General features: G+C 33.0%; 1 protein-coding gene across 5 annotated transcripts in view; it reads left to right on the top strand.

Annotated features, from left to right (window-relative positions):
* Nucleotides 1-13,383, top strand: part of SPEF2 (sperm flagellar 2) — a 74,409-nt gene that overhangs the window by 41,516 nt on the left and 19,510 nt on the right. For 3 of the 5 annotated variants that reach the window (XM_053932461.1, XM_053932460.1, XM_053932463.1), the window contains exons 22-27: nt 757-917; nt 1,823-2,000; nt 2,790-2,949; nt 4,917-5,018; nt 6,643-6,781; nt 7,970-8,211. In XM_053932461.1, the coding sequence (XP_053788436.1) occupies nt 757-917; nt 1,823-2,000; nt 2,790-2,949; nt 4,917-5,018; nt 6,643-6,781; nt 7,970-8,211 (982 nt within the window). Of the gene's footprint in view, nt 1-756; nt 918-1,822; nt 2,001-2,789; nt 2,950-4,916; nt 5,019-6,642; nt 6,782-7,969; nt 8,212-10,589; nt 11,313-13,383 lie in introns of those variants that run through there. The other 2 variants (XM_053932462.1, XM_053932464.1) reach the window with 2 other exon arrangements.

The following is a 13,383-nucleotide window of genomic DNA, read 5'->3' as shown; positions in this document are numbered from 1 at the left end:
ACATAGATTTGTATAGATGCTGTTTATCAGATTTCATTCCTTTCTGTGTACACAGTTATACTAGAAGATATTTCCTCTTTAACTTATGGATAAGTGCTGGTTTACACCACAAAGGTTTTATCCTTTCTTTTGTGAATGTGGTTTTGTGCATTTTCCCATGAATATTTAGTACTGTTTTGTCAGTTAGAAGCTAACACCACACTGAACCAATAAATCAAAACGTGACAGGTGTTAGATGTTTCTTGAATCTTACTTAATTTCTTCTGAGATGATTGACACAAAAAGATCACAACACTTAGGTGTTCAAAGTCTGTTGCTTACTTAGGTCCAGAAAAACTGTATGACTTCTATAATTTTCTCCATCACATAACCCTTTTTATTTTATGCTTTTAAGACTTTATTTCTTCTGAACAAGAAGATACATGTAATTTGTCAGCACTAGTGTACTTGCTACTGGGAAATATATACTCATCAAAATATATTGTAATTAAATTTAATGCATTGAACATTATTGTAAATACCTTTTCCTATTTTAACAATTAAGATTCTTGTTACTACCTAGAAATGACAGTGTGAATACATTATAGATTTAAGTAGAAGTATGGAATCAGTATACTATAAATTTTAAAACAAATATGACTGTGTTTCTTTTCTCTCCCTCAAACTCTTAAGATTTAGAATTGCTTCTGCTAACATGTGATAAAAATTTGTTGTGTGGTATGTTGAATTGCAGTCTCTTTGTCCTTTCTTGTTCAGATTGAACTGGATCGTTTCCAAGATACAAAGCAACTTCTTTGTGACTATTATAGGGCAATGGAAGGAAAAATCCCAACAGAAGACGCTAAAGATTTTACTAGAATCCCATTGTTAGATATTATTAATGGAGAGCAAAAGGAAGATCAAGACAAATCAAGAAGGTAGAAATACAGCATAAAATTGAACAAATAGAACACATAAAATGAACAAATAAAATGCACTGATAGGTTTTTTGGAGTATGTGGAATTATATGTGTGTATATTTCAAAGGATGGAGAAATAAGAAATTTTTAACCAGGGATTGTAGTCAAATGATGAATCTCAAATAATTTTAGAGGTTACATTTATCCCTCATTTTTTACTTATTTACCTGTATCATATTCACCAATGCATCGCTGAATTGCAAAAAATTTTTAAAGCTGCCTCAGGAGGAAATCTACTATTAAAATAATGTTTCCTGCTTTCCTTTAGATTGCTGATAGTTACAGCACAGTTCTCACATATGTGAAGTAAAGTATTGTTGTGGAACATTAGTTGGTTTAAATTTTGTGTCAATAAATAAAATTAAATGTTACAAATTTTATGTAAATGTAAATATAATTAACTGTTATGTAATAACAGATATAAATCAAAGCAGCTTACAAAGAAGCACCAAACTGAATGCCATATTAAAAGATAAGCAATACCACCTGATACTTTCCTAATACAGAAAATGCCACCAATAATAACATCTGATTTTTTAACTTATAATTAGAGTGAATTTAGAAATTATCTGAGTATTGAAACTGTGTCTAACCCATGTGGAATTCATCAACAAATCACACAGTCATTTGATGTAGTTTTATCCATCTGTCATTATTTTTTAGCTGTTACACTTAAACTGGATATTCTTCTGGCCATACACACACCTCATCACTCTTGGTCATAAGGAAAGTTCCTCCTTTTTTTTTTTGCTATTGCAAATTTTGAAAATACCATTTCCATTCTTTCAGTGTATTCTCCAATGTAGATATTAACACTTTTTATAAAGCGGTATCTAAATTATTCCTTCTATTTTATTTTTGAGGATTCCTCTAGTTTCCTGGAAACCAAGTTCACCATGTGATACTGAGTCAGAAAAGAGTGGAACTCAGAAGAACAGTCTTAAGGCTAAGAGTTCTGAAAGTGGAGTGACCACTTGCAGGAATGATAAAAATCTTATTATTGATACATGGCAAACAGCAGTAACAGCAATATCAGATATGGTATGGAATATTTTATTTGCTTAAAGTTTTCTGGATTTTACAGTCAAAGCCCCCCCATTCAGCAGGCAGCCTAAACACAAAATCTTTGCACTATTTATCTCAGTTTCACATGTCTTGCTCCACCACTGATATTTCCATTGAATATGTTTGTAGTTCTATGCGGAAAATGTTGGAGTCTGTGTTTTCAGCACCTCCATATTTATAACTGAGCCTTTCATTCCATTACTGAGAAATATTTCAAATGTTGCCTCTACGTATCTTCTTCCATGATAAACTCTTCTCTTATCCCTCAATAGAAGTGTGAGAAGATGGGTAAGTTTAATCCTGTGATGCAGTGTTTCCTCAAACCTTTCACATGTTCAGACCATATGGTTACATTCTTTTTTCTATATAGCTTAAAGTAAATTAGGTAAGCTTTTCAAATGGTTGATTTCTAGGTAAGATTTTTATTTTCTCTTTGATCATTTAAAATAAATTAATTTCTGCCTCCTTATCTTGTAGCTCTAGGCTTGCTTTGTGTACTGTTGATTCTTGCTTTTCTAATGTTTTCCTCAAGCACAGGCAGTGACTGCAAGAATTAAATTTAGTATGTCTCTGTCTTGTATTTTTGCTGCAGAATTTCATTTTTGATAAATAATCAAAATTTAGTCAATTAGTTAAAATATCTCCTTTGTTTTTTTTAATGTGTCTACTTCTCATCAAGTACTTTCAGCAAGCATAGGCTATTTAAAACAGTAGTTGCACAGAGCTGATACTATGTACTGTACTATATTTGACTGTGGTGTCAAGGTAACAGCTGAAATAGAGTTTAGAGAAATGGAGGAAGAACAAGAATGTCAGCTAAAACAGAAACCTTCTAAAGCTGCACAGAAACAACCAGGCAAAGCATCTGGGAAAGATACCAAAGGTGCCAAAAAGGGATCTTCCAAATCACCTCCTAAAAAAAAAGGTATTTAAAATGTAGGCTTTGTTTTAACAGTGCTTGAAATAACTTGAATGTAAATATATGAATAATATAGAAATTAATAACCCAAGACATTTAATTAGTATTTAATTTCTCTTTTAAAATGGGGCATCAGTATAAAAAGCTGGTAGTGATAAAGGAGGGCAAAGGCTTTTGAATGGCAATTGCATTTATTTAAACATGTGTAGTCATTATATGTAGAAATAAATATTCTAAAGGGAAAGTAAATATTATTTTTTCTTCCATGTTCTGTATCGGAATGGAACAGTTAAAGGTAGTTGTTGAATAAAATTCTATTATATTGTGCCTACTTGACAGCTGAAGTCCTAAAAAAGAGCAGATTCCTATTGACTTAGATCTTGCACACAGGCCTGGCAAGAACCAATCCCACCAGGTGAAAACAGAAAAATTATTTCCAGGAGAGAAAAACAGGCAGTGTTCTGGAAGAAATTGAGGCATACAAGGCTGTTTATACATTTTCTCACAATTATTTCCCTGTTCAGATAGTAGTTTATGTAATCTTCACCTTTTGTCTGCAATATGTCATTAGGAAGTGAGGCCTGTAGCCTAAACTTTTGTGTCTTTTATTAAGACATTCTACATAGCAAGAGAGAGGTTCAAGCCCTGTGAGTGTAGGATAGCCTGAAATTTGTGTACTCCAAATGAGAAAGCTGTAACTGCAGAATTATTGTACATAACACAGTTGACTTTTTTTCTTTGACAGAAGTTTCATTTGTACTCTGCTCACTTCTCTCTCTCTCTAGTTATTTCTGCCCATACAGATAGTGAGCAGAAGCATAGCCTTGCAAATATGTAGCCAATTGTGAGCCCCAGGGAGCCTTAGGCTTAGTTTAGCATCTCAATTTAGCCAAGAGAGCAGCAGATTTTCAGACTTCTAGGAAAGTTTTGTGATAAAACTTAGCAGCTGTTGTATGCTAATTTGAAGTTTGTGGATTGCTTCTTGGAATCAAATTTTTGTTCAGACCTGGTAGAGGATTATCTGAAATCACAAAACCAGAACTGCAGCTAGGAAGCTGTCCATTCTTCCTAGTAGAAGATGAACTGATGGATTTGTAACTAAAGTATTGACTTTGATTTCATTTCAAATACAGTGTTACTGTAGTGTTCCTGTAACATGAGAACTCCCTAGGACAGAGCTATGGGCTGGTAACAGAGTGATACAACTTACCACATGCAGTTTTATCACTTCTAGAATTGACCATTTGTTTTGTGTTCACCTTATGTATCATGCAGATATTATATTTTTTTTCTGTAACATCTCTATCTGCTCTTCTTCTAGGATAAAGCATTTACAAATATTTTAATATTGTTGAGTAATAGTAAGTCATTACAGAATTCCATGAAATCTCTAAAAACATGATGAAATACCTTTACAATATCTGTTCATAGATATGTCAGAACAAGGTAGAAGTGCAGGTTTGAAGGGGCATAAAATAACAGATCTCCTTTATTCATTTTTTTTTGTTTTTTTTTTTTAATAGCATAATTCTTTTCACTGCTTTGATGGTAACTACTACCATAACATTTTTACTATAGTTTGTTAAACTTTAATTTATTCCAGAAGAAACAAGTATTATTCAAAAGACATTTATTCATGTTCTCGTTGTGATAAATTGGTAAATACTAGGGTCAAACAGGACATTCTGACCATCTAGGATCAAATGAGAGGCACACTTATTCAGTCATGATTTCCATTCAGAAATACATCCTAGGATGTTATTTAACCAACTTTAGTGCAGTTATATATGCTGGGGTATTTATATGCAGTGTTAACCTTAGCATGACTTGCAGATATAAATCACATTTGGCAGCTGAGTATCAACCTTTGCATTCTCATAAATAGTCACATCAAGTAATGTGGAAAATGTATTTTTTCACGATACACAAATTTACAAGCAAATTCAAAGACTGAAAGTTCTGTTTTCATGCAGGAGCAAAAGCCAATCCAACTCCCATAGACCCAGAAGAATTAAGGAAAGAAGAACTGGCACTTAAAATAAAGCAAGAATATTTCAGTGCCTTGAAACATGAGGGTATGTTACTATTTGGTTACTTATATTGGTAGGTGATTGTTATTCCTAATTTGACAAGTATGCTAGTCAATACTAACCAGAGACAGCAGGCAAAATGGATGGATAAGAAAGAAAAAGGAGAGTCAGTCATGTCTGGAGAAATCAGAAAATATTTTTAGTGTGGTAATCATCAGTCATTCTGTGGTAAATATACTAAAGGTAGTAATATGATTTTCATTCCTTTTGTCTTCTGTTTCATTTCGACTAATTTAATTTCACGACTAAGCAAATATTCATCCTGAGAGAAAAGATTTTGCATAAGCTGTTACTCATACTTCAGTATTCAATTGAATTGGATTCAGTATTTGAGATGTTTTGTTCTGGGAAAGAATTTTTTGGCATTTGCATATTTCATTGATTTTTTTCTCCATTCCCTCCTCTTCAAGCAACATGGGATTCAAGTAGCAGGACAGAGATTTTGTTTGTTCTTCCAAACTGCTTTATGGACAGACTTGTCCAAAACCTACATATTGTTCAGTGATTCTGTCTCTTTTTCTGTCTTACCCAATAACTTTTAAACAAAATGGTTCATTTCAGCCAAAAGGACATGTCTGAAGAAAGGAAATCCCAAACTGAAAATGGTTTGAGAATTTTTATTTTTTTTTAAGATAGGTTTAAACTAGAAGAAAGACTGTTTTACCATTTAAGGGAAGATAGAACCCAGCTTTTATTGATTCTATTTGGCAACAGTTGGCAAGCCCATTGTCATTTGGTACCTCTTTGGTGGGCTAGCTATTGCATTGTATTTTTTATGAAAAATAGAGGGCAAACAGTAGTTATTGAACAAGCCACAAACTCATAAGGCTTCTTTAGATCCAGTCAGACCAAATGCTTGTACACCTACATCTTTGAATATGGTTTAATACAAAAGCTGTTGAAGAATAAAAATTCCAAGATCTTGGCGTAATGAGAAGAATAGTAGTAACTTTGAAGATCCTAATTGCATGAAGATGAATTTTAGTGATTCATTAACATGTTTTTTTTTCTTTAACATTACTTTATTTTCATCCTATATTTAAGAAAAAAAACCCAAGAACCAAGGAAGGCTGAACACATTGAGCTGTATTCCCTTTTTGCACAGGCATATAGTTGGTATTTGAGAATCATAATTTTCCTTGCAGCTTTGTTATCCAGTTACCTTTCAGTAACTTGTGGTTTTCATTTATACAGATACATAGAGTCTAGCAAAGGCACTAGTTGTGTATAGTTGCTAAGTTTTTAACATTTATTTAATATTTAATTTCTCTGTTGCATCAATGTACCTTGTCTTTTATTCTGTTGGTGTTAAGAGAGCAGCTTTATCAGTCGTCTGTGCAGTACCTACCTCTGAAAAGACAGGGAGACAAAAATTGTCATGCACTTACCTCTGTAACATACTGATAACAGCTGCTCAAAGAACATGCACAGAAGCCACAATTACATCAGCCTTAACTGTACTACAGAAAAGTGACTAGCTAGGCAGCAAGTATCCTCTAAGGTACTTTTAGCTAAAAACAGTTAAATATTAGGAACTTTAGGTGCTTAGACTGACAAAAATCCTCACATTTTATAAATATTATTCATTGTGACTTTACCATTTAAATAGGGGCAGCCACAGAATCTCGGCTAGAACTTATAAAAGAAAAAGCTTTAGCATTTCTTGAGGATCTAAAATTTAAAGCAGAAGAGGCTTATAAAGATATGGAAAAGTGGCTTGGATCCACCTTCTTGGAGGAGAAATCAAGGTAACATGTATCAATTTTAAGCAGGATTTTTTTTTCTTTTTTTATAACCTAGACTAAGGTAGTAAATATAGTTGTGTCTGGAGACAGAAGTAATTTGGAAAAAAAATGTAGAAAATAATAACTTCATGTAGATTTATCTTAGAAACCTGAATGCTAGTAACTCAGTTCTTGGCTGATTAAAAGTTCTGCTTGTAAAGGTAATTATCATGCTATGCTATTTTTCTTGACTACATGTTTAGCAGATTACTGAGCAGACAATCTTTAGCAGATTACTGAGCAGACAATCAGTTATTCCATATAGTAGAAAGCTCTGTATAATTTCAGCAGCTTCTGTCACTTTGGAGTGTGGAATTATTTTCTTTCCTGTTTTTTGCACACAGTGAAAAATTACACCTGTTGTTCTTATCACCACATATTAAATTTCTAAAATTATTTCAAGGACCATAAAAAAAAGTTCTCCTTCACAGTTTTTCTGTCCTAGTAAATAAAATGTACTTGGGATCACTATAGTACATTAGACTATCTGGCATAGAATGACCAATGTCTGTATCATTAAAGGCCTTTTCCTCTCTAAAGGAGAGGAGTGACCTTGCCCTTTGCGAAGTACTTCTGGCCTATACTAACTTTTGAATTATACCTGGGACAGTGCTGCTTGATCCGTTAGGGCATGACCAAGAAGAGAGGCATAAATGGAGAATGTGAAGGCAATAGCTCATAGAGGCAAAGCCTCTTCCTTCCAGCCAGTTTTATTTGTTCTCCTTACATGTGCTAACAAAGACGCAGCATTTAAGGAATATCATATCCTTTGACCTAGCACTCCAAGCCAAATCTGTGTTCAACATTATAGACAGCCGATGTCTTTCCCTGTATAAATTGTACTCATTGCACTTGAAAGAGCAGATCATATGCCTCTCCAGTATGCTAGCCTAGGAAGTGCTTCCATATTTTTCCATCAGGTCTCTTCTGTGTCTTAGATCTGACTTCATATAAATTTCTGATGCAGTCAAAAGATTTCTTGCAGCAGAGAAAGAGTAGACTTCATAATTATTTTCGTAGTTACAGAATTCACACAGAAGGTTTGAAATTCTTACTTTATGAAAGCTTTAAAAGCGTAAGAATATTAAATTTTAAAGCTACATTGTTAACACTGTGTATTATACTCATGGGTTTCTGCATTTATGCTTCCAGTGTTGAAAAACTGATAGAGGTTGCACGACATCATATTGAGAGTTCTAGCAAAATCCAATATGAAATGACTTTAGAAGGAACAGATTTCTTCATCAATAGCAATGTAAGAATTGTTCCTGACCCTGTTCCTGACCCTGTTCCTCCACCAGAATTTCAACACATAGAAATTTCTGGAAGCAGTACTCTAACTATTTCACAACTTACTACACTTCATAAGCAGTTTCTACAGCTGGCACCTAAAGGTAAGAAATTTTTACCTTTTAACTCCCAAAGAACTGCTGGTTATCTACTTAAAATGTAAAGTAATTGGGAGCTTAGTTATATGTATTGCTAAAGAAAACATTAGTTACCTATATTGTTAAAGATTGTACTACAGTTAAAGATCCTGCTACATAAAAAAGCAAAGTCATAGTGGGGGATATTGAAAATGTGAAATAACAGACCACTTGAAAGCTTTTAATGGCTTCCCTAGGGGTTTTTGTTGTCAAGACCACATATTTAGTATTCCTCTACCAAGTGTCTAAGAGGTTTTCAGTACAGTGTGTATCATGCTTGCTTTACTTAAATATACAAGTTTTAAAATTGTTTACTAATTGAAAGCTCAGTGAACTCAGGCTATATTATTTTAAAACACAATTTTAAAATTAACAGTATTTTCATGGAACTATTTTATAGGGTCTATGATAAATATTAACTATTATATTCTTCAAGTCAATGTGTGCCTGTTGTTTGGGTGATTTGCAAGCATTTGCTCAGACGTAGATTTTTTTTTTTTACCTTTAAACATGCATTTATTGTATGTCTACCCCCTAATTAAGGGAACTTTAGGCTTAGGATGCCTAAAAAGACTTGCAATAGTGCCTGGGACTATATAAATGTTACAAAGTAATTTGGGTAAGGCAGTTTTAAACTGAGATGGAAAGTAGTTACACATGTATTTGCAGAGTGTTTCATTACAAGTGTTCCATACTAAAATTATAATGTTACTATTATTGCCACTAAGACTGTGAAATACAATGTGTAAACAAGTGCTTACAATTCAAGATCTATCTGTTCCAGTGTAACAAGGCCACAAAGGCACAATGAAGTCGAGTTTAATTCTTTATTGGGAGATTCTTTTCATGTATATTTATAGAGCAATTCCAAATTCCTTTTGCATCTAAAACCACTTTAGGGAGAAAGATATTTACAGTTTTCCCATAGAGAGATGCATATCATCTTATCTCTAGTGTGGGAACATAGATGTGTGTTGTAAGCATTTCAAAATCTTCTGTAGAGACCTATTCTGCAGATAGTAATGCATATATAATGCCACACGAAATGAAAAATCTGTGTGTTTGTAATCATTTATAGTGCCATAGAAGTGAAACACAGATACCAATTTAATTGGTACTTCCACTTAGAAGGGTGTTTTTGGTTTTTGATCATTCATGATTAAGATACTTAAAACAAAATTTGTGTATTACAGACTTTAATATTCTTGACATATGTAGGACAAAACAACTGTTTTCTTCATAGATTTGTAATAATTAACAAGAAAACAATTGAAGTCTTTATCATTTTACAATATTTTCCTTTTGATAGTATTATATTCACTAAAATGACACAACATGACTTGTGTGACTATCTGAAAAAGGGAATTATTTGCCTTAGCAGTCATGAGACTGTAAAAGAATGCTGTTGCTTGTTCTCTGAGACAATGAGAAAGAATTATTGTTTAAAATAAGGTCTCATACCCCATGTATTTATCTTCTGTTTGGTGACTATTACCTTTTTTGGATAGCTGAATTAGGATGGAAAGCACAAGCTATGCAAGTCATCTTTAAAATACTTCCTCCCAGTCTCTTACACATTTTAAGACAGCATAAATCACATCCTAGGTTTCCTAAGGTAACCACTTCATTATAGACTCTTTTCTTTCCTAAAACATCAGGAAAATTTTTCATAGGCTTCTCTTTTTCAATAGAATGGTCAACAGAAAATACACATCTCAATAGTTAGTCTCTCACTAAAAAAAAGAGGGAAAAACACTAAAGCACCCAGCACAGTGGCAGTGAAATTGTTGAACAACATCTCTAAGGGAGATACCAAAAGGTAACAAACAAGCCCCGTCTTGGAGAACCTCCAAATAGACCTAGATTTGCTGCCAAACATCTTATTTTTTCTTATTCTTACCCACCCCAGCGTATCTCTCAGCATTCACATTGGAAATCCACATAAAAAAGCACATGGGGCATAGGCTATTGGGCAAGTATAAATAAAATAAATCTGCCAATCTGCTTGTACTAGAATAGAAGTAGTAGTGAATAATAAATTCCCTGAAGTTGTTCTCAAAATTGGAAATTAGGCTTTTCTAAAGCATCATGGAGATTATGTGAAGCATATTTTTACTTAGAAATGCAAGCAAACAAAGAGGAACAAAGGAGGGGTGATTATATTAGAAGAAATTAACATGTAAACAGGTTTGTCACAAGATATTTGGTAAATGTCAAAAAGAAGTATTTTTAAAATATATTAACAAATTGCCAAAATTAAATCTAAAAGTGGGAGTGCCAGTATACTTGAAAAAATGTTTGATATTCATGGAAGAATTCTTACGAAACAGTTTTGTGTTTCCTAGGAATCTAAAGTTTTAAAGAACTGCTGATTCTTCACAGACTTTGTGTTGTCCTGCACACTTGGCTCTCCATGGAAGCACATTATTCTCCATTCTAAGCACCAACGGACAAAAAAAACAGCCTGTGCTGGACCTTCCTACCTACTGACAGTCTTTTATTTGAGAAATAAGTTTATTTTTTGTTTTATTATTATCCCAAGTGCTATTGCCCAAAGTCAACATGAGTCTGCAGTAATTAATTTCACTAACTCTTTGATCAAGTTTTTAACAGTGCTCTAATATATTGCCTTTGGAGTACTTTTTCATAGGAAGAGCTGTGATGAGTCTAAATGGAGCTAGTAACATTCACCATTTTTATTTTCTCTCTTACAGTCTTTTTGAATGCATGCTTTTCTTATCAATAAAATTAAAATATCGATTAGATCTCATCCCCCTTGAGCACTATGATCTTCTATAACCACATCTCTTGTCATTTCAATTAGCACACATATGGAATGTCTCCATTTTCTTCTAAAGCTGTTTCAGAGAATGCAATTTGGGTGTGGTTTTGCATTACCAAGAAGATCAAAGTAGATTCTATCCCAGATTTGTTCTCTATCTTATGACTGAATCACACAGGAGCATTTTAATTTTTTTTTTTCTTTTTCACAGGCATGATCTTTATGAACCTTCACTTTAGTTACAGAAATTATTCTATAATTAGAATAGACACCAGTCAGGTGTAAAAAAATTCTATATCCAATAACCAAAAATGTTTAAAATACTTCTTTTATAAAACTATCAAATAGTCTGCTAAGATGTAAACATAAGGAACAACCAATGGCCATATTGCATTGCTGTTTGTTTTCAAATTGTGAACTTGTGAATTGAATTTTACTGTATTGATAGATTTGGGGCAGACAGTTATATTAAAGTGTGCATGTAGTTCAGCTGAAATGTTACCTTTTCAATGCAATATTTTATTGAGTCAGGATTATATGAAAACCCTGGATAATGTCTACAGATTATGTTTTCTTTCCTCAAGCACTTTTGTAGAAACAATTGAAGAATAGTAATTGCCTGACTTTGATGCAAATAGAGACTGAAGGCCATATGAGAGCATAGGAATAGTTTAATCATCTCTAACTTACATCTTTTAAAGTTGATTCATGTTCAATGTGTTTTTTTAAGCCTTGAAAATATGAAAGCTTTAAGTTTGTGGACAGAGGAAGTATCTCTTTCTAGATGAAAACTTAGTAATTCTACCAATAGTTTAATTTACACCTCCTTTTATGTCTCTTATTAAGTACTGTACGTTATTTAATTTCAGAAATTTGTGGAACATATTTAACATGTTTCTATATGTTTCTGTGCATTTGAATATATATATGTATATATATAGATATATAATTTTAAGATTTCAGACAGCATGATAGAGGAACCTCATCCCCCACCACATCTGTGCAGCAACAAAAATACCTTAATTCTCAGTGCTTCTTAGTTTAAAATCCCAATGCTTGCTATTTAATGAAGATTGGACATAAAGCAGCACCAGTAATACTTAGTGAATAAATTATGCAAATATTTACAGTGAAATTGACTGTAGGGAGTGATGAGTCTATCAACAACTTGGATGAAAATTATCATGTTTTTGAGACTCCCATCTTTTTCATCTAAGGGTAGAAGTATCCTATATTACTACCTTTTAGAGTCCTTAAGTTAAAAGAACATAATTCAGCCCTCAGGGTTTATTTCACTCATTCATCCTTATAAAATTGCTACAGAGTCTGGTATGTAATTTGCAATGGATTATTATCCAAAGCACTAGTCAGGAACTGTTATGGAAACGTTTTTCTCAGTGATAATAGAAGGGAATATTAATCTGTTCAAATGTTTTGGTAAAATTTGATCATGAGGGAATAAATGGTAACATAATTCTCATCTCTAGTATAGGTTTACAATCTCTTAATATTTTGTTGCCTGTGTAAATGTATAATCTGAATGTTTAACAGAGATTTACTACTTCATCAGTTTATGGAGATATTTTTATACTGTGCCTATAGAAAATACTCTACTGACTGGTGTATCATTAAGAAATAGTCTCTTTTCTATATCTGCCTTAATAACTGATTCATAGTAATTGCTCTTTAAATGTCACAGGTTCCATTTAAAATGTTGCAGTCCTGGTTCACAGTGTGTAGTGTAAAGTTATGCTGCTGTCATTCGTAATGCTCCTTTTTAATTTTTTTTTTTAGTTTCACTAGTGGTCATAATCTTAATATCTTCACTAAATAATTGTTTTGGTTTGGTTTTTTTTTTTTAAGTTTCTGAGTTGAAACATGTAAAGGCTTGCCAGTCACTGTGTGTATCAGGGAATGATACTGCCTTTTAAGAAGATTTTAATGAAAAACAATTCTACCTAGTGTAGCTTTTCCTACATTTTCCTACATTCCTACATAACATTCTGGATTTGATTTGATTTGATAATGAGTTTAAGGTGAAGAAGTTGCTTCATAAGTTGCTTCATCTGTAGTACAGGCTGGCTTCCTTTTGTATCTTCTATTCTTTCCATGGCATCACTGCAACAGATCCAATCTTTTCCTGTATTCCCAGTTTCTCCATGTCAGTTGAAAAACATGTTTGAAACACTGAAGGCCAATCTTACAGGGAATATTATCCCTGATAGTGGATCACAGGTCTACTCTGATCCCTATTTCCGTAATCACCAGCACATTTCCACAGGTTTTCATACGCCTAAAGAAGCAGGAAGCACTATAGAAGTGTTAAAATGTTTGTGTCCCTTATACCCTTTTTACTT

This window comes from Vidua chalybeata, chromosome Z (genome assembly GCF_026979565.1).
Source record: "Vidua chalybeata isolate OUT-0048 chromosome Z, bVidCha1 merged haplotype, whole genome shotgun sequence".
NCBI classification, from domain to species: Eukaryota; Metazoa; Chordata; class Aves; order Passeriformes; family Viduidae; genus Vidua; species Vidua chalybeata.
This window is presented reverse-complemented; position numbering and strand designations above follow the sequence as displayed.